The 22780-nt window shown below is 52.3% G+C and overlaps 2 protein-coding genes across 4 annotated transcripts in view; both read left to right on the forward strand.

Moving 5' to 3' along the window:
* Window positions 1-18623, forward strand: part of NOTCH4 (notch 4) — a 26509-nt gene extending 7886 nt beyond the window's left edge. The window contains 22 exon segments of the mRNA XM_012653646.1: window positions 316-429; window positions 515-637; window positions 1656-1815; window positions 2436-2581; window positions 2858-3010; window positions 3215-3332; window positions 3515-3602; window positions 3960-4080; window positions 4083-4112; window positions 4927-5111; window positions 10753-11005; window positions 11240-11352; window positions 12155-12678; window positions 13239-13622; window positions 13733-13908; window positions 14659-14878; window positions 15076-15148; window positions 15247-15385; window positions 15916-16211; window positions 16431-16578; window positions 17096-17193; window positions 17358-18623. Coding sequence (XP_012509100.1) covers window positions 316-429; window positions 515-637; window positions 1656-1815; window positions 2436-2581; window positions 2858-3010; window positions 3215-3332; window positions 3515-3602; window positions 3960-4080; window positions 4083-4112; window positions 4927-5111; window positions 10753-11005; window positions 11240-11352; window positions 12155-12678; window positions 13239-13622; window positions 13733-13908; window positions 14659-14878; window positions 15076-15148; window positions 15247-15385; window positions 15916-16211; window positions 16431-16578; window positions 17096-17193; window positions 17358-18071 — 4376 coding nt within the window. The 3' untranslated portion in view covers window positions 18072-18623.
* A 1507-nt stretch (window positions 18624-20130) lies between these two features.
* Window positions 20131-22291, forward strand: GPSM3 (G-protein signaling modulator 3). 3 transcript variants are annotated; one of them, XM_012653647.1, is made up of 4 exons: window positions 20131-20562; window positions 20796-20898; window positions 21120-21319; window positions 21553-22291. In XM_012653647.1, exons 1-4 carry the CDS (start codon window positions 20521-20523, stop codon window positions 21688-21690), a joined length of 483 nt encoding a protein of 160 aa, XP_012509101.1. In that variant the 5' UTR covers window positions 20131-20520; the 3' UTR covers window positions 21691-22291. The 3 variants fall into 3 exon arrangements, with proteins under 3 accessions (XP_012509101.1, XP_012509103.1, XP_012509102.1); XM_012653649.1 differs by having other exon boundaries at window positions 20401-20562; window positions 21074-21319; XM_012653648.1 differs by having other exon boundaries at window positions 20446-20562; window positions 21775-22291.
* Window positions 22292-22780: the final 489 nt, after the last annotated feature.

The raw sequence follows: 22780 nt of genomic DNA on the forward strand, positions 1-22780 counted from the left end.
CTGTGAGCTAGGCTGACGCCACGGCACTCTAGCCCGGGCAACAGAGCAAGACTCTGTCTCAAAAAATAATAATAATAATAATAAAAGAATAGGAAACTGGAGCCTAGAGAGGTTGAGTGGCTTGCCCAAAGTCACACAGCCAGCAGGTGGCTGAGCCTCACCTTTCCTGCATCACTTTCACCCCATGTCCACCTGCCCCAGGTGTCTTCTCTGAGAAGTCCTACAAGTTTACCTCTCCTGGCAAGGGGAAGGGCTATGATGTGTCTCCCTCAATGACCTTGGCCTTCTCTCCCCACCCACTCCCTGCCCCACCAGGATTCACCGGCACCCAGTGTGAGGAGGACATCAACGAGTGCGAGAGCTCTCCCTGCGCCAACGGTGGGCAGTGCCAGGACCAGCCTGGAGCCTTCCACTGCGAGTGTCTTCCAGGTAAGCTGAGCTCAGACACTGGAGGGGAGGATGGGGACAGGGGCAGACATCTGTGCAGGTCTCTGACCCTCCCGCTGTGCCACAGGCTTTGAAGGGCCACGCTGTCAGACGGAGGTGGACAAATGTCTGAGTGGCCCGTGCCCCGTTGGAGCTAGCTGCCTTGATCTCCCAGGGGCCTTCTTTTGCCTCTGCCCCTCTGGCTTCACAGGTCAGCAAGGGAGGTATGGGAAAAGACTAGCAGGATATTTGAGTCCAATTGGGGCGGGGTAGAGGTCATTGGTGGGTGTTTAATGATTGGGATGTAAGATAGAATGCGAATGGTATCCTTTAAAGATATTCAGTGCAAAACCTGAACAACTATACAACCAAGGGCAAGAAGAGGTGTTATTGTAGGGCCCGCATTGGGCCCACCATAAATGGTGTGCTTCGGGCTCAGAAGCAGACAATAGGCTCAAAGAGAAGCCATTTAGATGCTTATTTACCAAGCATTTATTGTCTACAATGCCAGACACAGATGCAAAGTTGAGGAAGAGAGCTGCCATATTCCAGTGGCTTTAAACCTAATGCAGAGAGACCAGTAAGTTCCCTGTTGATTATGGCCCGGGCAGGAGCTCTGAGAGAGGAAATCACAGGAGCCTACAGAAGCACAAAGTACCAGCCAACCCACACTAAAGACGGGAAGACCTCATGGAGGAGACGATGGCTGAGATGAGTCTTGAGAGATGAGTCAGAGTCTGTCTAAACAGAATGCCAGATAGGGCTGTGGTGGCACATACCTGTGGTCCTCGCTACTCAGGAGGCTGAGGCAGGAGGGTCACTTGGGTCCAGAAGTTTGAAACCAGCCTGGGCAATATAGCAAGACTCTGTCTTTAATAAACAGTTTTAAAAAAGAAGTCTAGATAGAATGCCAGCTGGTGTGTCTTAGCTGGAGATAACACACGAGCACGAAAGGAAGAAAAGCACGCCCTATTTAAGGAACTGTAAGAGACCCGGAGTTTAGAGTACAACGGGGCAAAGACGAGAAACACAGCAGTTGTACAAAAGTCATGCCATGCGGGCCCCCGGGCATGATTCCGAGGAAGTCAGACAGCCCCCTCTGAGGCAATAGGGAGCCACTGAAGCACAGGCTCGTGGGGAGTGAGCAAGTCATGCATAAGAAGTGGCCTTTGGCCCCACCAAAGACGTGGAGGGCCCTGTTTTCTCTCTGACCCATCTCTCCGCCCCAGGCCAGCTCTGTGAGGTTCCCCTGTGTGCCCCAAACCTGTGCCAGCCCAAGCAGACATGCCAGGATCAGACGGACAAGGTCCACTGCCTCTGCCCTGATGGAAGCCCTGGCTGCGCCCCCACTGAGGACAACTGCACCTGCCACCACGGACACTGCCAGAGGTGACCTCTCCCAGGGCCTCCCCATTTGCCCCCCCCTCTGGGCTCTCCCCAGCTAGGGCAGGAGAAGACAGACAGCCAGGTGTGGGTCTGTGCGAAGTGACCGATGGGGAACAGGAAGGAGATGGCAAAGTTCTCCGGGCAGGACGATGGGAGGGCTCACCTGGTGAGCGTTGTCCAAGGAGGGCAGAGTCCATAAGTAACGTGGGAACAGAGGACCAGGGCTCAGACGGAAGGAGCAGCACTAAATCCCAGGGCCAGTTCACCGATGGTTAGACAAACACTAATACCTACGGAGCACCTGCTTTGTGCGGCTACTGTTCCAGGCCCTGGGGAACAGCACAGAGCAAAAGAGACAAAGCGACTGCTCTCCCGAGCATTCATGCTAGTGGGGAAAGACAGACAACAGGCGAGTTACCGAAGGAATGAATCTATACACGTTTCGAGCTGGAGATCACGAGTGGTGGCAGGGCGGGGAAGAGGGTGATGCCTAGAGCAGAGTCACTGAAGAGAGAGGCCAGAGTCTCAGGACCAAAAATAAGGAGATCACAGGGGTCCGGCCAATGGGCAGGCGGGAGAATACACTAGAAGAGAAAAACCCTCCCCTTTCTCTTTATGACCAGATCGTCATGTGTGTGTGACGTGGGTTGGACGGGACCCGAGTGTGAGGCAGAACTGGGGGGCTGCATCTCCACACCCTGTGCCCATGGGGGGACCTGCTCCCCCCAGCCCTCTGGCTACAACTGCACCTGCCCCACGAGCTACACAGGTGAGGCTCTCCCTAAGCCATATACACCCGGGGCTGGTCACCCGCTAAATCAAGGGCAAGGCATGTGACCGTGGGCTGTGCATCTCAGTCACCACCATGGAGAACTGGGCATGGGCTGCAGGGGACACGCATGATGTGCGGGAGGAGGTGGTGAGAAAAGAGGCTGGATGGGGGAGAACAACCGGGCAGGGATGAGGAAGGGAAGGGAGAGAGAAGAAGAGGGAGTGGAGGGAGAGAAGGAGCATCCCCGTTCTCGACCCCACCTGTTTCCCTCAGGGCCCACCTGTAGCGAGGAGGTGACAGCTTGTCACTCAGGGCCCTGTCTCAATGGCGGCTCCTGCAGCCCCAGCCCTGGGGGCTACCACTGCACCTGCCCCCCAGGCCACACCGGGCCCCGCTGCCAAGCCAGCACTGACCACTGTGCGTCTGGTGAGTGCTCCCTGTGTCCTGGGCTGGGCCCCAGGGGGTGGAGGAAATGGGCAGGGTGCGTTCGTGCCATAATTTTTAAAAATTAATTGGATGGCAGAGAGCTGTTGTTTAGGTGGGGGGTGTATGTCCTGTGTGCGGTGTGGCTGGGGTCACACGCCAGGCTACAGGCAAGGAACCCAAACCCTCACGGCCTCCTCTCTCCAGCCCCCTGCCTCAATGGGGGAACCTGTGTGAACAGGCCTGGCTCCCCCTCCTGCCTCTGTGCTGCGGGCTTCCAGGGCCCACGCTGTGAGGGAAGGATCCGCCCCGGCTGTGCAGACAGGTGAGCAGGGCACAAAGACCCCTGGAAGGGACGGAGGCCCCCAGCCTTCCCACCGCCCCTCCCTTGTGCCGCAGGCTGCCTCCCAGTCTGCCAGCTCCCCAGCGCTTGCCTCCTCCCACATCGCACACCCTCCCTGGCTCCAAGAACTTCTTCCTACTGGACCCTGTCTCTGTCTTGTCCAGCCCCTGTAGGAATGGAGCAACCTGCCAAGAGAGCCCTCAGGGTCCCCGCTGCCTCTGCCCCCCTGGCTACACAGGAGGCAGCTGCCAGGTGAGGGGCGTTGAGCCAGGTGTGCTGAAGAGGGAGGGAACTGGAGAGTTCTAGTGAGGGGGGTCTCGGGAACGAAAAGGTGGGCAGCCAGGAAGCTTGGGAGAAGTATCTGCAGGAAGAGGAGGCATGGAGGTCTAGGAGTTGGGGTCTAGCTTGAGGTTTGTGTGGACTGAAGAAGGAAGGACTGAACGGATTTCCAATCCCGGGAGCTGTTCTGGAAAGGAAATCGGGGAGGGTCACCTGGTCCCACAGCATTCAGGAGAGGGTTTTAGAGGTAAGGGATTCGGAGGAGCTGGAGTTGGCAGGAGACCATCTCTGGGCCTGGGAACCTGATGCTCTGTCCTGCCTCGTGCTCAGACTCTGCTGGACTTATGTGCCCAGAAGCCCTGTCCGCTCACTTCCCACTGCCTCCAGACGGGGCCCTCCTTCCAGTGCCTGTGCCTCCAGGGATGGACCGGGCCTCTCTGCAACCTTCCGCTGTCTCCTGCCAGAAGGCTGCGCTGAGCCAAGGTACCAACCCAAGCACTGCAGAGCAGAGGAAGGAAAAGGGCGTTCTCCCCGCCCCACCCCTGAGGGCATCCATACAGCCTTTGGCCACAACACCTACCCGAGAGCCAAAACCACACTGACCAAACACACCATTAGTTCTACAGTTCAACTCCCAGGACAGCCCAACACAGTTCAGCTCCCGTCACCGCAGTCAGAACAACTCCAGCAACACCAACCAGCCCAGCCAACAAGTAGAGGCTAACACAACCACCAGGGACACAACTTGGAGCAACTCAACTCCATCCTGACCATCATAATTCAACCAGAGGGGACCACACTTAACACTCAACACATTTCACCCCAGCCCACACACCTTGATGTTACACCAACCCCCTGGTAAAAGAATACCCCCTCATTCAAATAAAGTTTTATGAGAAAAGCTCAGGAAAGAGACTATTGTGGAATTCGGGGATGGTCGATGAGAATCACAGCGAGAGAACATCAAAGAGGATGCGAAATTCGGGGGACAGACTTAAGCCACGTGTCCTCACCCGAAGTGTCCCTTGAATTCTTTCTTGATTATGACTTGTTTTAAGCCAAGAAAACTGTTGCTTTTATCACTCTGATGAGCTTAAGAATTATCTCGCCCATATTCCGGCAGAAAAGGTGGGAAGGGAAACTTGATATTTCAGCTTCTTCAGTGTCAGGACTCATTAACTCCAGAGGCTCAGAGTGGCCTCCACCCAGGATTGGTGGCCCCCAAGGAAAGGCTTCTATGCTCAGTGTCTGGGGCCCCTGAACACTCTTTCATGCCACTGTTTGTCTCTCTCCCCAGGCGTAGAGGTCTCTGCCCTTTGCCAGAATGGAGGCCTCTGCGTTGACAGCGGCTCCTCCTATTTCTGCCACTGCCCTCCTGGGTTCCAAGGCAGCTCGTGCCAGGATAACGTGAACCCATGTGAGTCCAGGCCGTGCCAGCATGGGGCTACCTGTGTGGCCCAGCCCGATGGGTATATCTGCCAGGTAAGAGAGCCTAGAGGAGAGAGGGAAGGAAGGGAAGGGTGCGCTGGATGTGGGAGACGGCAGAGATGGAGGGGACGCAGTGCTCCCATTTCTCCTCCCTTTCCTTTACCCCACACATCCAACTAACCAGCAGGCCGTGCCACTTTACCTCCTGAATATTTCTCAACTTTGTCCTTTCCCCTTTCCCCTTTGCCCCACTGCCTCAGTCTGGACCTTCGTTGCATTCCTCCTAGATACCGGCATCAGCCTCCTGACTACGGTCCCCGCCTCCAAACTTGTCCTCCCATAGGTTCAGCCTTTACCCGCCCACCAAGGCACTCTACTGAAAATGTTAAGCTGACCTGCCACTCCCCTGCTGAACACCCTTCAGTGGCTGCCTGCCGCTTTCACAATAAAGTCCAAGGCCCCGCATGACCCAGCCTTACCTGCCTCTCGGGCCTCATCTCTCCCCACCCCATTTTCCTACTCTGCTCTGGCAACACAAAACTGCTGCTGGCTTTCCTACATCCCACACTGATTCTTGCCTCTCAGCCTTTAACCTGCTGCTGCCACTGCCTGGAATGGCCTTCCCAACCCTTCTTCCACTGGATGGTGCCCAGGAGGCATCTTCCTCAGAAGACGTCCCTAATTTCTCTCCAGGATGAGTCAGGGCAGCGGTCCTCAACCTTTTTGGCACCAGGGACGGGTTTCATGGAAGACAATTTTTCCACAGACCGGGGTGAGGGGGATGGTTTCAGGATGATTCAAGTGCCTTACATTTATCGTGCACTTTATTTCTATCATGATTACATTGTGATATATAATGAAATAATTATACAAACATCTCTGCTACTGATAATCTGTATTTACAGCCGCTCCCCAGTGTTAGCATCACCGCCTCAGCTCCACCTCAGACCATCAGGCATTAGATTCTCATAAGGAGCCACAACCTAGATCCCTCGCATGCACAGTTTACAGTGGGGTTTGCGCTCCTATGAGAATCTAATGTTGCCACTGATCTGACAGAAGGCGGAGCTCAGGCGGTGACGCGAGTGATGGGGAGCAGCTGAAGCCTCGCTCACTTGTGTGGCCCAGTTCCTAACAGGATGCGGACCAGGACTGGGCCACAGCCCAGGCATTGGGGTCTGCAGAGTGAGGGCCTCTCGCTTGTGGTCCAGGTCACTTAGCCAGGAGAGGCAAAGCTGGCATTCAAGTCTGAGCAGCCTGATTCCTGTGCTCAGACCACAACTCTTTTTTTAGTAGTTGCCACTTTCTTTTCTCTTTTTTATTGATATATAATAATTGTACATATTTATGGAGCACGGTGTGATATTTTGATACATGCATACAATGTGTAAGGATAAAATCAAGGTGTTTAGGATATGCATCACCTCAAACTTTTTTTTTTTTGAGACAGGGTCTCACTCCATCACCTGGGCTACAGTGCAGTGGCATCATCACAGCTCACTGCAACCTCAAACTCCTGGGCTCAAGCAATTCTCCTGCCTCAGCACCCCCAAGTAGCTGGGACTACAGATGTGTGCCACCACTCCCAGCTAATTTTTCTATTTCTTGTAGAGATAGGGTCTCACTATTGCCCAGGCCGGTCTCAAACTTCTGGCCTCAAGAGATCCTCACACCTCAGCCTTCCCAAGTGCTAGGATTATAGGCATGAACCACTGCGCTCAGCACTTTGAACATTTATCATTTATGTTGGAAACATTCCAAATCTTCTAGTTATTTTGAAATAGACAATAAATTATTAACTATAGTCATCCTACTCTGCTATCCAACACTAAAATTTATTCCTTCTATCTGACTCTAATTTTGTATCCATTAACCCTGCGGTCCCCAATGCCCGGGCCCTGGACTGGTACAGTACTGGTCCATGGCCTGTTAGGAACTAGGCCACACAGCAGGAGGTGAGCAGAGGGCAAGCAAGTGATGCTTCATCTGTATTTACAGCCACTCCCCATCACTCACATCACTGCCTGAGCTGCACCTCCTGTTAGATCAGCGGCAGCATTAGATTCTCATAGGAGCACAAACTCTACTGTAAACTACAGATGCAAGGGATCTAGATTGCACACTCCTTATGAGAATCTAACATCTGATGATCTGAGATGGAGCTGAGGCCGGTGATGCTAGCGCTGGGGAGCAGCTGTAAATACAGATTATCATTAGCAGAGAGGTTTGACTGCACAGAGATCATAATAAATCAATTACTTGCAGACTCATATCAAAACCCTATCGGTGAGTGGCAAGTGACAATGTAATAATAATAGAAATAAAGTGCACAACAAATGTAATGCGCTTGAGTTATCTTGAAACCATCCTCCCAACCCAACCCCAGTCCATAGAAAAATTGCCTTCCATGAAACAAGTCCCTGGTGACAAAAATGTTCGCGACTGCTGCATTAACCAATTTCTCTTCATCCCCCCAATCTCCTACCCTTCCCAGCCTCTGCTAACTATCATTCTACTCCCTACCTTCATGAGATCAACTTTTTTAGTTCCTACATATGAGTCAGAACATACAACATTTGTCTTTCTGTATCTGCCTTATTTCACTTAAAATAATGACCTCTAATTCTATCTATGTTGCTACAAGTGACAGTATTTCATTCTTTTTTATGACTGAAAAATATTCCATGGTGTATATATACCACATTTTCTTTATTCATTTATCCATTTATCCATTGATGGCACTTAGGTTGATTCCATATCTTGGCTATTGCGAAGAGTGCTGCAATAAACGTGGGGGTGTAGATATCGCTTCAATATACTGATTTCTTTTCCTTTGGATATATAGATATATACCCAGTAGTGACACTGCTGGATCATACGATAGATCTATTTTTAGTTTTTTGAGGAACCTTCATGCTGTTTTCCACAGTGGCTGTACTAATTATACATTCCCATCAATGGTATTCAAGGGTTTCCCTTTCTCTGTAGCCTCACCAGCATCTTCTTGTTTGTTTGTTTGTTTGTTTGTTTGAAATACGGTCTCACTCTGTTTCCCAGGCTAGAGTGCAGTGGCATCATCATAGCTCACTGCAACTTCAAACTCCTGCTTCAGCCTCCTGAGTAGCTGGGACTACAGGTGCACCCCACCATACCTGGCTAATTTTTCTATTTTTTGTAGAAACAGGATCTCACTCTGTTGCTCAGGCTGGTCTTGAACTCCTGGCCTCAAGCAATCCTCCTGCCTCAGCCTCCCAGAGTGCTAGGATTACAGGCATAAACCAGCATGCCCAGCCTGTATGTCTTTTTTTGAGAAATGTCTATTCGGATCATTTGCACATTTTTAAAATTGGATTATTTGGGTTTTTTCTTATTGAGTTGTTTGACTTCCTTATATATGCTGTTTATTAGTCCCTTTTTGGATGGATACTTTGCAAATATTTTCTCCCATTCTGTAGGTTTTCTCTTCACTCAGTTGATTGTTTCCTTTGCTGTGCAGATTTTTAGCTTGATATAAATTGAAATTCATTGATTTTTGCTTTAGTTGGCTGTGCTTTTCAGGTCTTACCCAAAAAAATCTTTGTCCAGACCAATGTCCTGAAGATTTCCCCCATGTTTTCTTCTACTAGTTTCTTAGTTTCAAGTCTTACACTTAAATCTTCAATCCATTGTGAGTTGATTTTTTTATATGGTGACAGGGATCTAGTTTCATTCTTCTTCATATGGATATCCAATTTTCCCAGCACCATTTATGAGAGAGACTGTCCTTTCCCCGATGCATGTTCTTAGCACCTTTGTCAAAAATAAGTTGGCTGTAAATGTGTGGATTTATATCTGAGTTCTATATTCTGTTCTATTGGTCTATGTGTCTGTTTTTATGCCAGTACCATGCTGTTTGGGTTACTGTAGCTTTGTAGTATATTTTGAAGTCAGGTATTGTGATGCCTCTAGCTTTGTTCTTTTTGGTCAGGATTGCTTTGGCTATTTGGGTCTTTTGCAGTTCCATATGAATCTTATGATTGTTTTTTCTATTTCTGTGAAGAATGTCATTCGTATTTTTATGGGAATTGCATTGAATCTGTAGATCACTTTGGGTAGTATGGACATTTTAACAATATTAATTCTTCAATCCATGCGCATAGGATATCTTCCCATTTTTGTATGTCTTCTTCAATTTCTTTCATCAATATTTCACGGTTTTTATTGTAGAGCTCTTTCACTTCTTTGGTTAAATTTATTCCTTGGCATTTTATTTTATTTTTTGTAGCTATTTTAAATGGGATTGCTTTCTTGATTTCTCTTCCAGATGTTCACTGTTGGTGTATAGAAATGCTACTAATTTTTGTATGTTGATTTTGTATCATGTAACTTTACTGAATTTGTTTTTAGTGGAGTCTTTAGGTTTTTCTAAATATAGGATCATGTCAAACAAGGATAATTTGACTTCTTCTTTTCCAATTTGAGTGCCTTTTATTTCTTTCTCTTGTCTAATTGCTCTGGCTAAGACTTCTAGTACTGTGTCAAATAAAAATGGTGAAAGTGAGCATCCTTGTCTTGTTCCAGATCTTAGAGGAAAAGCTTTCAATTTCTTCCCATTCAATATGATGTTAGCTGTGAGTTTGTCAAATATGGCCATTTTTGTTTTGAGTTATAGAACCACAATTTTTGATAGAAGGCTGAATGCAGATCCTTAACCTACCCTCTTTTCACTTTTTAATTTTATTTTAATCTGTCATTATGAACATTTTCAAACATATACAAAAGCAGTATACCGATCAGTGACGAACCTCTGTGCACCCATGACTCAGTTTTACTTCCTCTTTCATGAAACTCCCTCCTCCCGAGGTCTCCAAAACACCTCCCTCATCTGCTCCTTCCACTCTCTGGCCACTCCTCAGATTCTTTGTGAATCCCCTTTTCTCCATCTCTTTGAAGCCATCCTGGTACTCCATTCTTGCACGCTTGTCTTCCTCTTGCAAGGACTCAGCACATGGTACAGACCTTGTCGATGACCCTTCTCTCATTAGCAGAGTGGCATGAAGCAATCATAAACTGCTTGAGAGCACTGGTTATGGAATCACAGACCTGCATTGACTCCCAGCTCTGCCACTTATAGCTGTGTCACTTGTACAAGTCACTTAACCTTTCAGGGACTCAGTTTCTTTATCTGTCAAGTGAGAATCAAATGAGATAATCTATATAAAGAGTTGTTAGTAGGGTTTTATGAAATTATCTGTACAAATTGTGCAATAAATGCTTGCCATCTCTGTCTCCTCTGGTTGACTGAGAGCTTTATGGAAACAGGAATGAGTTCTAATTTTCTTCATATTCCTAATTCCTAAAATGGTGCCTGGAACAAAGTAGGCATTCAATAGATGCTTATGAATTAATTGATAAAGCATGAGACAGCCTGGTGGGTGTTTGGTAGGGGAGGGAGGTTTTACCCAGGTAGGGGCTATGTTTGGAGGCAATGTGTCATAGGGATTGTTTGGAACTGGGGAGGGTTAAGTTGTGTGTTATTGAACAATTGTGTATCATGTGGAGTTGAGATAGAAGGATTAAGCAACATGTGGCCATGATGGATGGATGGCTGTTGAGCTGGAAGGTGGGGCCTGGGAAGACTGTCTTGAGCTGGGTTCTTTTTAGTGCTGAGCTGGGCTCATCCATTAGTTCCCTGTCTGACTCTCTTTGCCCGCAGTGCACCTCAGGCTACAGTGGACAGAACTGCTCTAAGGAACATGATGCTTGTCAGTCCCAACCCTGTCACAACCATGGAACCTGTACCCCCAAACCTGGAGGCTTCCATTGTGCCTGCCCACCAGGCTTTGTGGGGCTACGCTGTGAGGGGGACGTGGACGAGTGTCTGGACCAGCCCTGTCACCCCACAGGCACTGCAGCCTGCCACTCTCTGGCCAATGCCTTCTACTGCCAGTGTCTGCCTGGACACACAGGTGAGGCCTGGGGTGGGGTACATAGTTATCTCTGGGCCACAGCTGAGCAGACTATGGAGACCCAGACAGACCCCACCATGAGGCAGCCTCATCATTGTGTTCATCTCCTGCCTCTACACCCTACCCCAGGATCCCTGGGCCTGCACATCTAGTGCTGGGCCAACTCCCAGGAATGAGCTGGGGGGAAGCAATGATTGAAGCAGTATGTGACATCTGATCTCACCCCCACCACAGGCCAGTGGTGTGAGGTGGAAATAGATCCCTGCCAGAGCCAGCCCTGCTTTCATGGAGGGTCCTGTGAGACTATAGCAGGACCACCCCCAGGTTTCACCTGCCACTGCCCTAAGGTAAGTGACTACAAAGCTGCCTTTCCTGTTGCCGCTTACACTGACAAAAGGCAAGGGTGCTGAGTTAGAATCCTAGAGGGGAGTATGGGGCAGCGTTGGAGTGGGAATTATTGGAAAAAGCCATCCCAAATTCACAGTGGTGAGTGGCTCTCAGAAGCAGTCAGGGGAAACTCAAGATCAGTTGGTAGCATGAATAGAATTTTCAGAAATCACAGGTCCCCAAGGTCAAGCTGGATGGCCTCTGATAAGTTCTTTGAACCATGTATGTGTATGTGTATGTGTATGTGTTTATAGACCTCAGATACATGGAACTGGATTAATCTTAAACCTTGGTTCATGATATACTGACATTGGTTTGTGCCCATACTTTTATTTTATTTTATTGTTCTAACAATGTAACACCTATGACTCTAACCCAAGATTTACAATATTAATAATAACTCACATCTACTTATGTCCTCCTCCTCTATTCTGGTCCCTTTCCAGAGGAAGAAAGCATATAATCCTACCTCCAAGGATTAAGAAATAATATCATTCAACTCTATTAACTGTTTAGTCTTCCAAAACTTGCACTATGATGCTACAATTCATCCAGGTTGTTGCACACAACTGTGGTTCATCCATTTTCACCACCGTGTAACATGTCATTGTGTGAAAGTACCATGGGACATGGTTTCAACATCCATAAAATGATTAACTTGATGCTCTCTGAGGTCCTTTTAAATTTGAGAATGTACGGCCCTCTTGCTTGAGAAGAATGATGCACGCGTTCCTTCTGCAATATCTCCCCTCCCCTCCACAGGGTTTTGAAGGCCCCACCTGCAGCCACAGAGCCCCTTCCTGTGGCCTCCATCACTGCCACCATGGAGGCCTGTGTCTGCCCTCCCCTAAGCCAGGCTTCCCACCACGCTGTGCCTGCCTCAGTGGCCATGGGGGCCCTGACTGCCTGACCCCACCAGCTCCTCAAGGCTGTGGCCCCCCATCTCCATGTCTATACAATGGCAGCTGCTCAGAGACGCCTGGGTTGACAGGCCCAGGCTTTCGATGCTCCTGCCCTCCCAACTCTCCAGGGCCCCGGTGTCAGAGGCCTGGAGCAAAGGGGTGTGAGGGCAGAGGTGGAGATGGGGCCTGTGACGATGGCTGCAGTGGCCCAGGAGGAAACTGGGATGGAGGAGACTGCTCTCTGGGGGTCCCAGACCCCTGGAAGGGCTGTCCCTCCCACTCCCGGTGCTGGCTTCTCTTCCGGGATGGGCAGTGCCACCCACAGTGTGACTCTGAAGAGTGTCTGTTTGATGGCTTCGACTGTGAGACCCCTCCGGCCTGCATGTGAGCCTGAAACCCACTAGCACTAGGGAAGGAGGGGGACAGGTGAGGGGAGGAAGGACACAGATGCCTCTGAGTCGCAATGTAGCCACAGCCTCAGGATCCAGGGAATTTCAACCCTAATACCGTTGCTATGTAAGAGTAGAAGACTCTAGAATTCAACCCAGGGTAATGGAATGGCATCATTATTTAATGTAGGGCATGGCCTCTGTCTAGGCTCCTCTCTGAGTTGTGGGAACTCAGGCCTCAAGCCTCCTTACCTAAGCCCTGTTGCCATGGAGTATCTCCCCTAGCAACTAGCACCCTGCAGAGGAAAAAGGGCCTTGGACTCTCCTTCAGCAAGACAGGAGGGTTTGGGAGGGGATGGTCTTAGGAGACAAGGGTGTCAATAGACATAAGGTGTCCGGACTACCATCCAGGGCTCGACTAAGCCCGTTGCTCCACAGCTGCCCCCACTTAGCAACCAGAGCCTCAGGGGCTTGGAATGTCAGGAATTCTCTCTGGGGTGAAGAGGGGAATCAGATTTTTGGGAGGTCCTCAGTCCCTCTTTCCTCACCCCACAGTCCAGCCTATGACCAGTACTGCCGCGATCACTTCCACAATGGGCACTGCGAGAAAGGCTGCAACACCGCAGAATGTGGCTGGGATGGAGGTGACTGCAGGCCTGAAGATGGGGATTCAGAGTGGGGGCCCTCCCTGGCCCTGCTGGTGGTGCTTAGCCCCCCAGCCCTGGACCAGCAGCTGCTTGCCCTGGCCCGGATGCTGTCCCTGACTCTGAGGGTGGGGCTCTGGGTGAGGAAGGACAGTGAAGGCAGGAACATGGTGTACCCCTATCCTGGGGCCCGGGCTGAAGAGGAACTAGGAGGAACTCGGGACCCCTCTCATCAGGAGAGAGCAGCCTCTGAAACACAGCCCCTGGGCAAGGAGACAGACTCCCTCAATGCTGGGTAAGAAGCTGGGGAGAGGAGAGGGCCAGACTCCAGTGTTTTTAACAGGGTAGAGGGAGGGAAGGGAGCCCAGGACCAATACAGGGGTCTCTGGTGTGCCGCCCCCACAGGTTTGTAGTGGTGATGGGTGTGGATTTGTCCCGCTGTGGCCCTGACCACCCAGCATCCCACTGTCCCTGGGACCCTGGTCTCCTGCTCCGCTTCCTTGCTGCAATGGCCGCAGTGGGGGCCCTGGAACCCCTATTACCAGGACCCCTGCTGGCTGCCCACCCTCATACAGGCACTGGTAGGTAACCCCTGCCATTTCCCCTGACCTTTGCTCCCAGGCCTGCTCTCATGCCAACAATAGCCAACGGAGGTCAACTCAAACAAGACAGCTGAGATCTAAAATGTTCTTTGTGGGGACTTACTCTCCTTAACTCCCCTTTCTCTAACTGGATCTATTGACGGCCCATCTGTTCTGCAGTCTTCTTCCTTATTTCCCTAAGTCCTTTATCCTAGCCTCTGCCGCAGCCCTGCAGCAAACCTCGGTTGCTTCTCTACTATACCAAGAGTATCTGCTGTTCTCTGCATCGAACACTTCATAGCGCAGGAAAGGACAGTAACTGTTACATCGTGCTTACTCTGTGCCTTAATAAGCATTTTACATTATCTCATTTAATCCTCCCAACAGCCCCACGAGGCAGGTACTACTGGTTGAGCATCCCTTATCTCGAGTGCTTGGGACCAGAAGGGTTTCAGGTTTCTGATTTTTTCAGATTTTGAAATATTTGCCTTATACTTAGAAATCTGAAATCCTAAATTCTCCAGTGAGCGTTTCCTTGGAGCGTCATGTCAGTGCTCAAAAAGTTTCAGATTTTGGAGCATTTTAGATTTCGAATTTTGGCATTAGGTATGCTCCACATGTATTATTATCCGCACTTTACAAATAAGGAAACTGAGGCAAAGAGAGGTTACTGAACTTGCCCAAAGGTGTCACAGTGGTAATCAGTCTGACGAGGAATGGCCTCTCTTTGTGACTCTGTCTCTCCACCAGCGCCCCCTGCCAACCGGCTTCCCTGGCCTGTGCTGGGCTCCCCAGTGGCTGGGGTGATTCTCCTGGCCCTCGGGGCTCTTCTCGTCCTCCAGCTCATCAGGCGCCGACGCAGAGAGCATGGGGCCCTGTGGCTGCCACCTGGTTTCACTCGAAGGCCTCGGACTCAGCCAGCTCCCCGCCGACGCCGGCCTCCACTGGGCGAGGATAGCATCGGCCTCAAGTGAGATTGAGGAGGAACCCGGGCTCAGGGAGGGAGTCTTTCGTATGGACATAATTACGAGCACACGAGATAAGAGACACGATTGCAGAAGTCAAAGACAGGGGAAGAAGACAGAGGGGTAGAGAGGCTGCTGGAAATCTTGCAGGCTCCACTGGTCATAACTACTCGTAACCTCTGCCCACCCCAACCCCTTCCAGGGCGCTCAAGCCAGAGGCAGAAGTCGATGAGGATGGAGTTGTGATGTGCTCAGGCCCTGAGGAGGGAGAAGAGGTGGGCCAGGTGAAAGGGCTGGGGAAAGAATGGTCTGGAGGTGATGGAGGGGAAGAAAGGACAAATGGACCTTCACTGATCCTTGCTCTTACCCCAAGGCTGAAGAAACAGCCTCCCCCTCCAAGTGCCAGCTCTGGCCTCTGAGCGGTGGCTGTGGGGAGCTCCCTCAGGCAGCCATGCTGACTCCTCCCCAGGAATCCGAGATGGAGGCCCCTGACCTGGACGCTCGTGGACCTGGTATATAAGTCAACCCAGACCGAGAAAATGGAAAAAACTTCCTTTGACCCTTTTAGAATCAGAAAGTCCTTTAATACCAGAACTGGAGGAACTAATCTTAGACTTAGGACCTTAGAAGAATGATTCTCAAAGTATAGACCTTAGACAGCAGAATCAGCATCACCTGAGAATTTGTTAGAAATGCAAATTCTTGGGCTCCACTGCAGAGCTACTGATTCAGAAATTCAAGATGTTAGACGATTTGTGTTTTAACAAGCCCTCCAGGCGATGCTGATCCAGACTCAAGTTTCTGAAAGCCACTGCCCTGGAATGTTAGAGTTAAGGCCTCCTGGTTCCTTTTACAGATGAGGAAAAAGAAGCTTAGAGAGAAGTCACTTTACGAAAGCCACAAAAAGTGAAGAGCCAGAACTTGGTTTCCTGACACCTCAGGCTTTGACTCTACCTGAGCCCTGTGTTGTCCCCTCTCCCTTGTTGTGTCCGTGTGACTGACCCCCGTGTGACCCCCCGTGTGACTAATGTCTCGCCCGCAGATGGAGTAACACCACTCATGTCAGCAGTTTGCTGTGGGAGAGTCAAGTCCAGGACCTTCCAGGGGGCATGGTTGGGAAGTCCTGAGCCCTGGGAACCTCTGCTGGATGAAGGGGCCTGTCCCCAGGCTCACACCGTGGGCACTGGGGAGACCCCCCTACACCTGGCTGCACGATTCTCCCGGCCAACCGCTGCACACCGCCTCCTTGAGGCTGGAGCCAATCCCAACCAGCCAGACCGGGCAGGACGCACCCCGCTTCACGCGGCTGTGGCTGCTGATGCTCGGGAGGTCTGCCAGGTCAGCGCACAGAGGTCCCTAAAGGGAATGGGGGAAGAGTTTACAAGTAAAGCTGGGCAGACGCATCCCCTAAGGCTTGACAAAGAGGAAACTGAGGTGAAATTGCGGACCCGAAAGGGAAAAAACGGAAGATGGCTAAATATGGATTGGGAGGGGAGTTTAGTGTGAGAGACACGAGCTAACAGTCCATGGAGTCACTGGCCATCTCTGTGCCCTCAGCTCTTACTCCGCAGCAGACAAACTGCAGTTGATGCACGCACAGAGGACGGGACTACACCCTTGATGCTGGCCGCTAGACTGGCGGTGGAGGACCTGGTTGAAGAATTGATTGCAGCCCGAGCAGACGTGGGGGCCAGAGATAAATGGGGTATGTGGGGGGGGGGGAAGGGGGGAGAGTGATGTTATGATATTGAGAAGTTGAGCAGATGGGCTGTGAGATGACGTGCAAAATAATATAGGGGCAGCACAGGGATCACTGGAGGGACATTCCCTCCCGCCCTGCTGTCACGGTGGTAAATCCGTGGTGCGGTGGCACTATGGAGCGCGTTGAGTTTCTACCACCATCCTAAACAACACACATACACTCTGCTCCAGCCCACAGGAAACTGGAATAGAGGAGATTGTGGGAAAGGAAAGGTCTCGTGGGGGGGAGGTGGCCTCTGGGTCCCACCGACCCCAGAACAATGCCCCATTGTCCCTCCCGCGCGCCGGTGACGTCACCGGGGCAACGCTTCCTGCTGGCCGGTGGTCGCCAAGGCAACGCTTCCCGCCCTTGAGGGCCCCGCGTGCCGAGTAGCTCTTCCCCCAAGGCCAGAACCCGTGGGAAACCGGAACCCAGGCGTCTGGCCCCCAATCGCCGTAACAACTTCCCACGTTGTCCCCAGGAAAAACCGCGCTGCATTGGGCCGCTGCAGTGAACAACGCCCGAGCCGCTCGCTCCCTTCTCCAGGCTGGATCCGATAAAGACGCCCAGGACAGCAGGGTTAGAACGGGCAGCGGGCTACAGACAAAAAAACCGGGCGCGGGAGAGACAGGGAACCCCTGAAAGGGGCGGGGCCGGCGGTCAAGTAGGTGAAGGCCCAACGGGCCAGTTCTGTGGGCGCGGCCTCCCCTGACCTCGGCCCCTGGCTGTTTCCTGCGGTCCAGGAGCAGACGCCGCTGTTCCTGGCGGCCCGGGAAGGAGCGGTGGAGGTAGCTCAGCTGCTGCTGGGGCTGGGGGCAGCCCGAGAGCTACGGGACCAGGCTGGGCTAGCGCCGGGGGACATCGCCCGCCTCCGGAACCACTGGGATCTGCTGACGCTGCTGGAAGGGGCGGAGCCCCCCGAAGTCCGTCACAAAGCTACGCCGGGCCGCGAGGCCGGAGCTGTGCGGCGCGCACGGACCGCGTCAGGAGGCGCACCCCCGCAAAGGGGCGGGGCTGTGCCGCGCTGCCGGACGCTGTCAGCCGGAGCCGGCCCGCGTGGGGGCGGAGCTTGTCTGCAAGCTCGGACCGGGTCGGTAGACTGGGCCACGCGCGGGGGCGCGGCCTATTCGCACTGCCAGAGCCTATCGGGAGGAGCAGCAGGAGGAGGCCCGGCCCTTCGCGGTCGTAGGTTTTCTGCGGGCATGCGGGGGCCTCGACCCAACCCTGCGATAATGCCAGGAAGATCCGGAGTTGCCCCCGGGCGCGGGGGCAGGGCCTCAGCGGATGATTGGCCCTGTGATTGGCTGGCCTTGGGAGCCTGCGGCCCCACCTCCAACATTCCGATCCCGCCTCCTTGCCTTACTCCGTCCCCGGAGCGGGGATCTCCTCAAGTTGCTTGGGGTCCCCCAGCCTGCCAAGAAATGCCTTTAAACTTAGAAGGGGAGAGTCAGAAATAGAAGGCTACATGAGGGGGACGAATTCTAAAATGATTACCTTTAAATGACAGGTATTCCGGAAAGCCCTCCAGCTTTTAAGATGGAGCCCCAAAAGTTTAGTTTCCCTTGTAAAATGAGGGTATGCCCACCGGAGCAGGCATCATCTTCCACATGGAGAAGCTGCAGCTCTGGAAAGAGGATTTAGGATGCTGGGATGAGGCAAGCCCAGTCCCTCTTTCAGAAAATAAGGGTAAGAGGTTACAGGAGGACAGAGTGGAGTGGGAGAAGTACCCCTAAACTGGAGCCAAGAACTGTAGCCAGATAGGATGTAAGACGTTTTTTTCCTGAATATGGTTCCCAAAGGGAGCCTCTATCATTTATTGCCCACAAACGGCTGACAAATATTTATTGAGCACCTAACTATGTGCCAGGCACTGTGTAGATGCTGAAATGTGGCCAAGCTCTCCCTACCCCCCACCCCCGCTGATGACTCCTTGCATTCCCTCCGACCCCCCAACAGAGAAACTCCGCTGCAGGGATGAAGCGCCACTCTTCTAGCCACTACTATGTCTCTTTAAGAACTCCAAATCTGTCACCCATAATAAAGCTGATTTGAAGTGTTATTTTTTTTTGGAAGGGTTGGGGAGAGAAATGGGGAAAAAACACTATGGCTGCATAGTGTTGTCAGAACTTTGTGCCCTAGGCGCAGCATTTGGATGAAGGCTGTAAGTATAGTTTAAGAGCAAGAATAAATACATTTGGGGGTCCCATGTCAATTTAGGGTACTATCTGAAAGCAGGAGTCTCTGGTAGCCCAGGCAGAACCCATATACACAGTAGGCCATGCATACACTTTGTCGCTCATCCAAAGACATTTAGTTATGGCCCCTTAGGGTATTCCTGAGTCCTCAAGTCAAGAAGATGGAGATGGACAGAGCATCTTAAAGAAGCTTTGTCCACCTTGCAGCAATATGATGGCACCTCTTTAATGCTGCTAAGCCTGAGACATGGAGGCATGAGGCATTTTGAAAGATACTACCTTTTTTTCTTGAGACAGGGCCTCACTCTGTTACCCAGGCTGGAGTGCAGTGGGCACAATCATAGCTCACTGCAGCTTCAAACTCCTGGGCTTTGACCAATCCTGCCTCAGCCTCCTGAGTAGCTAGGACTACAGTCACATGCCATCACACCTGGCTAATTTGTTTTTAATTTTTTGTAGAGACGGGGTCTCACTATGTTGCCCAGGCTGATCTTGAAGCATGGGCCTCAAGCGATCCTCCTGCCTCCAAAAGTGCTGGGATTCCAGGCTTGAGCACCACGCCTGGCCAAGTACTACCATTTATTGATCATTCACTCACTATGCACCAAGTGCCTTATTACATTTAATCCTCACATCAACTCTATGATGTAGGTGCTATTAAAACCCTCTTTTACTCTTTCAGAAACTGAGGCACAGATTTTATTTGCCCAAGACTGCAAAGCATTTAATGACAGGACCAGATCTCCATTACATTTCATGCTCCAAGTCACTCAGCTGTAAACCCCCTAACATGGCAGGTTGCCATTGAGAGTTCCCAAATTACTACCTGTCCTGCTCCCTACTCGGTGCCAACCAGCCCAACTAACATTGATCAAAGACCAAGCCAGAAAGGTGGTCTACTCCCTTTTCCCTTTCCATATCCCTCATTTATGAACAAAGTAAAGTTTTCCCCTGCCCCTTATCTGCAGTAATCTGAGTTGCCAGAGTGAACCCTGGCACGTTCTCTCATATATGGTGCGCATTTTGTCTCCTAAATAGACTGTATATACCTAGAGGACAGGAATAATTATTCCACAGATATTTATTGAATACTTACTATGTGTTGGACCCAGTGCTAAGAGTCTGTATACATTTGAGAGCTTGACGTCCCACGGTCTGACTCTTCTGCTTCCCACTGGAACCATGCCCCTCCCAGTCCCAATAAGTCTCAGGGAAGATGGGGAGGGCCAAATCCTACATCAGGGTCTTGGGGAGGGAAGGGACCTGGTTGGGGGGAGGGGGATTCCGAGGAGTGAAACCACTTCCTGTGTAGCTAGTTCCTGTGTTGACAGAAAGAGCTGAAGGGGAGGCAGGGGTGGAGGGAGCAGAGCCAAGGATTGAGGGGCTACTGCAGCTCGGGAGATGCAAAGGCCAGGAGTCCTTCCCCACCATGAGCCCTCTCCACTCCTGCAGCTGGAGTTTCCCCAGCCTCTGTGGGAGCAAGAAAGCTCAAAAGAGCTGTTTGAGTGGGAAAAGAGAATGGAGGAAGTTGACAGGGATGGGCGGGGCCCATGGGGGGGCTGACCAGGAACCCAGCTTCCTGCTCAGTACCCAGACATCCAGCCCCCAGCTCACCCCCACCCCTTCCAGCCCCTAGTCGGCTCAGGAACCTGTTCTGGCCCTCCTTCCAAGTCCCAGCACCCCTCCCCCATCAGTTTCTCCCCTCCAGGGGATGGAGGCCGGGAGACCCCAGGAAGAAGAGGATGGCGAACAGGTGAGCTGGGCACTGGGTGGGGAAGGCTGCCACTGGGAGAGAAGAGAGGTGAGAGGACCTAGGGGCAGAGACCTAGTGACACAGGTGGACACAAAGGAGTTGCAGAGGCTTGGGCAGACTGTGGCAGGAACAGAGACACAGAGAAAGGAAATGGGCCACTGGCCTAGCCCCCTGTCCACCCCACCCCCTTCAACCACCACCGCTTGACTGGAATGGACGTCTTTTGGCATCAGGGCTCCCCTCAGGATGAGCAAGGCTGGCCCCCTCCGAACTCCACTGCTCGGCCTTGGCGATCTGCTCCTCCATCCCCTCCTCCTCCGGGCACCCGCCACACAGGTACCCCACCCACCCAGTGGGCTCCCCGACCCTGGTGCCCACATCCTAACCCCATTACCAAGGCTCACTGCGTTGTGGGCCCCCTCCCCACCTCCTCCAGATTCCCGATGGGACTCCCCATTGTACTCCCTTGGCTCTGTCCCTAGTCACCTAACCTTGTCCCCACCCCCTACAGCTCCTGTCTGCCAACTTTTCTGAGTTCTGCCCCCTCATCTCCCCAGCCCTGGGGCCCCGCTCGGCCTCCCTGCTGTCCCTGCAGACTGAGCTCCTTCTGGACCTGGTGGCTGAGGCCCAATCCCGCCGCCTAGAGGAGCAGAGGGCCACTTTCCATGCCCCACAGAGCCCCCCAAGCCTAGCCCCTGCCCTGCCCCGGCCTCTTGAGGACAAAGAACAGCTCTACAGCACCATCCTCAGTCACCAGGTGAGACACCCGCCACGCCACGAGGCCCTGCCCAGGTCTCCTGGTCTCTTGGCTTGTGTTTTCTTTTGGGCCCTACCCCTCTTTCTCCCTAGGCATGTGCCCCATCGCCAGGCCCTAGTCACCCCGTCCCCATCACAGGTTTCCTATACGCTCCCCCATTCCAACTCTGGCTCCTCTGAAGGGCCTCGTCCCAGACCCTCACCGAAGCTCTCCCTCTCCCTCCACTCCTCCAGTGCCAGCGGATGGAAGCCCAGCGGTCAGAACCTCCCCTCCCCCCAGGAGGGCAGGAGCTCCTGGAGTTGCTGCTGAGAGTTCAGGGTGGGGGTCGAATGGAGGAGCAAAGGTCCCAGCCCCCCCCACACATCTGCTGAGACTTGAGCCCCCCACCAGCCCTCCTCACTCCTGGGGTTCAAAGCTGGGCAGCCCATTGCATGCCCTCAACCCTTGCTCGGCAGGGTACCAGAGACTGGAAAATCCAGCAGAAATCTCAATATTCATCACCCTCATCACCTTCCCTGAGAACTGGAGGGGGTGAAAGTCCTCAAACCCTGGGAATAGGCAAGGTAGGATGGTCATTTAACTCCCTCCCCTAGTACATGGGCACTTGAGGCAGTAAGAGGATCCCTGGCACCCGTCTCAGGGAGTAGATAGGAGTCCCTGTCCTGAGCTGTGGGGACACCACCAGTAGTCAAGTTACCAGGCAGGTCTGAGGGTTCAGGCCTCCACCTCCCAAGAAAAGGCAAATCTCCCAAGGTTACGACCTGAGAGCCAGCTCTACCCTCCTTCCCAGTAAGAAGAAAGGGGGAGGGGGGTACAGCCAAGACAGATTAAAACTAGTCTCCCTCTCTCACTCCCACCATCACCACCCGCACACCCCAGCCACGACACTGAGGGGCCTACAGGCTGTGAATGGACCTTTAGCCCTGCCCACCTCCCTCCCCACTGCTGCTCTGAGTCTGTCTGATATTTTGGTTGTATGAATAAATGTAATTCCCCTCTGGACTGAAGACTGGTGTCTGGGGGGGGGCGGGGCAGAGATTGGAAGGTAGGCAGGTGAGGCCAGAGGCCACCTCTCTCCCCGGTCTGGCCAGAGGCCAGCTCCCCTCCCTGGCTGGTTAATTACTGGCTCATTAAGCAGCGGCTGGAGACCTCCCTAATTATCTCCCCCAGCCCCTCTCTCCTGGTTTTAATTAAGTAGAACAGGGAGGAGAGTCATTAGAACAAGAAATATGAACTGAGCTGTCTGTGAACCCAGGCATTCCAGCGGCCAGAGTCCACATCACCCAGATCCCTAATTCAGAACCCAGGTGGCAGGCCTCCTAGCCCTCAACACGCCCCTCTCCCAGGCCACCCAAGTCCAGCGGGGCCTTCCCATATTTTCCCCGATGGGCCAGTCTCCTCCCCTTGTCCCCTCTTCCCTCTCCCCTCCTCCACTCAGTCTCAGTTCCTCTGTTTCTGTGT

The sequence above is a fragment of the Propithecus coquereli genome, unplaced genomic scaffold (genome assembly GCF_000956105.1).
Source record: "Propithecus coquereli isolate 6110/MARCELLA unplaced genomic scaffold, Pcoq_1.0 Scaffold426, whole genome shotgun sequence".
Classification (NCBI taxonomy): Eukaryota; Metazoa; Chordata; class Mammalia; order Primates; family Indriidae; genus Propithecus; species Propithecus coquereli.

Bases quoted from the DNA above. Each gene is read 5' to 3' on its own strand.
- GPSM3 (XM_012653649.1), top strand. The intron at 20,899-21,073 runs GTACCCCACCCA...CACCCCCTACAG, and splicing joins TCCGGGCACCCGCCACACAG to CTCCTGTCTGCCAACTTTTC. The intron at 21,320-21,552 runs GTGAGACACCCG...CCACTCCTCCAG, and splicing joins GCACCATCCTCAGTCACCAG to TGCCAGCGGATGGAAGCCCA.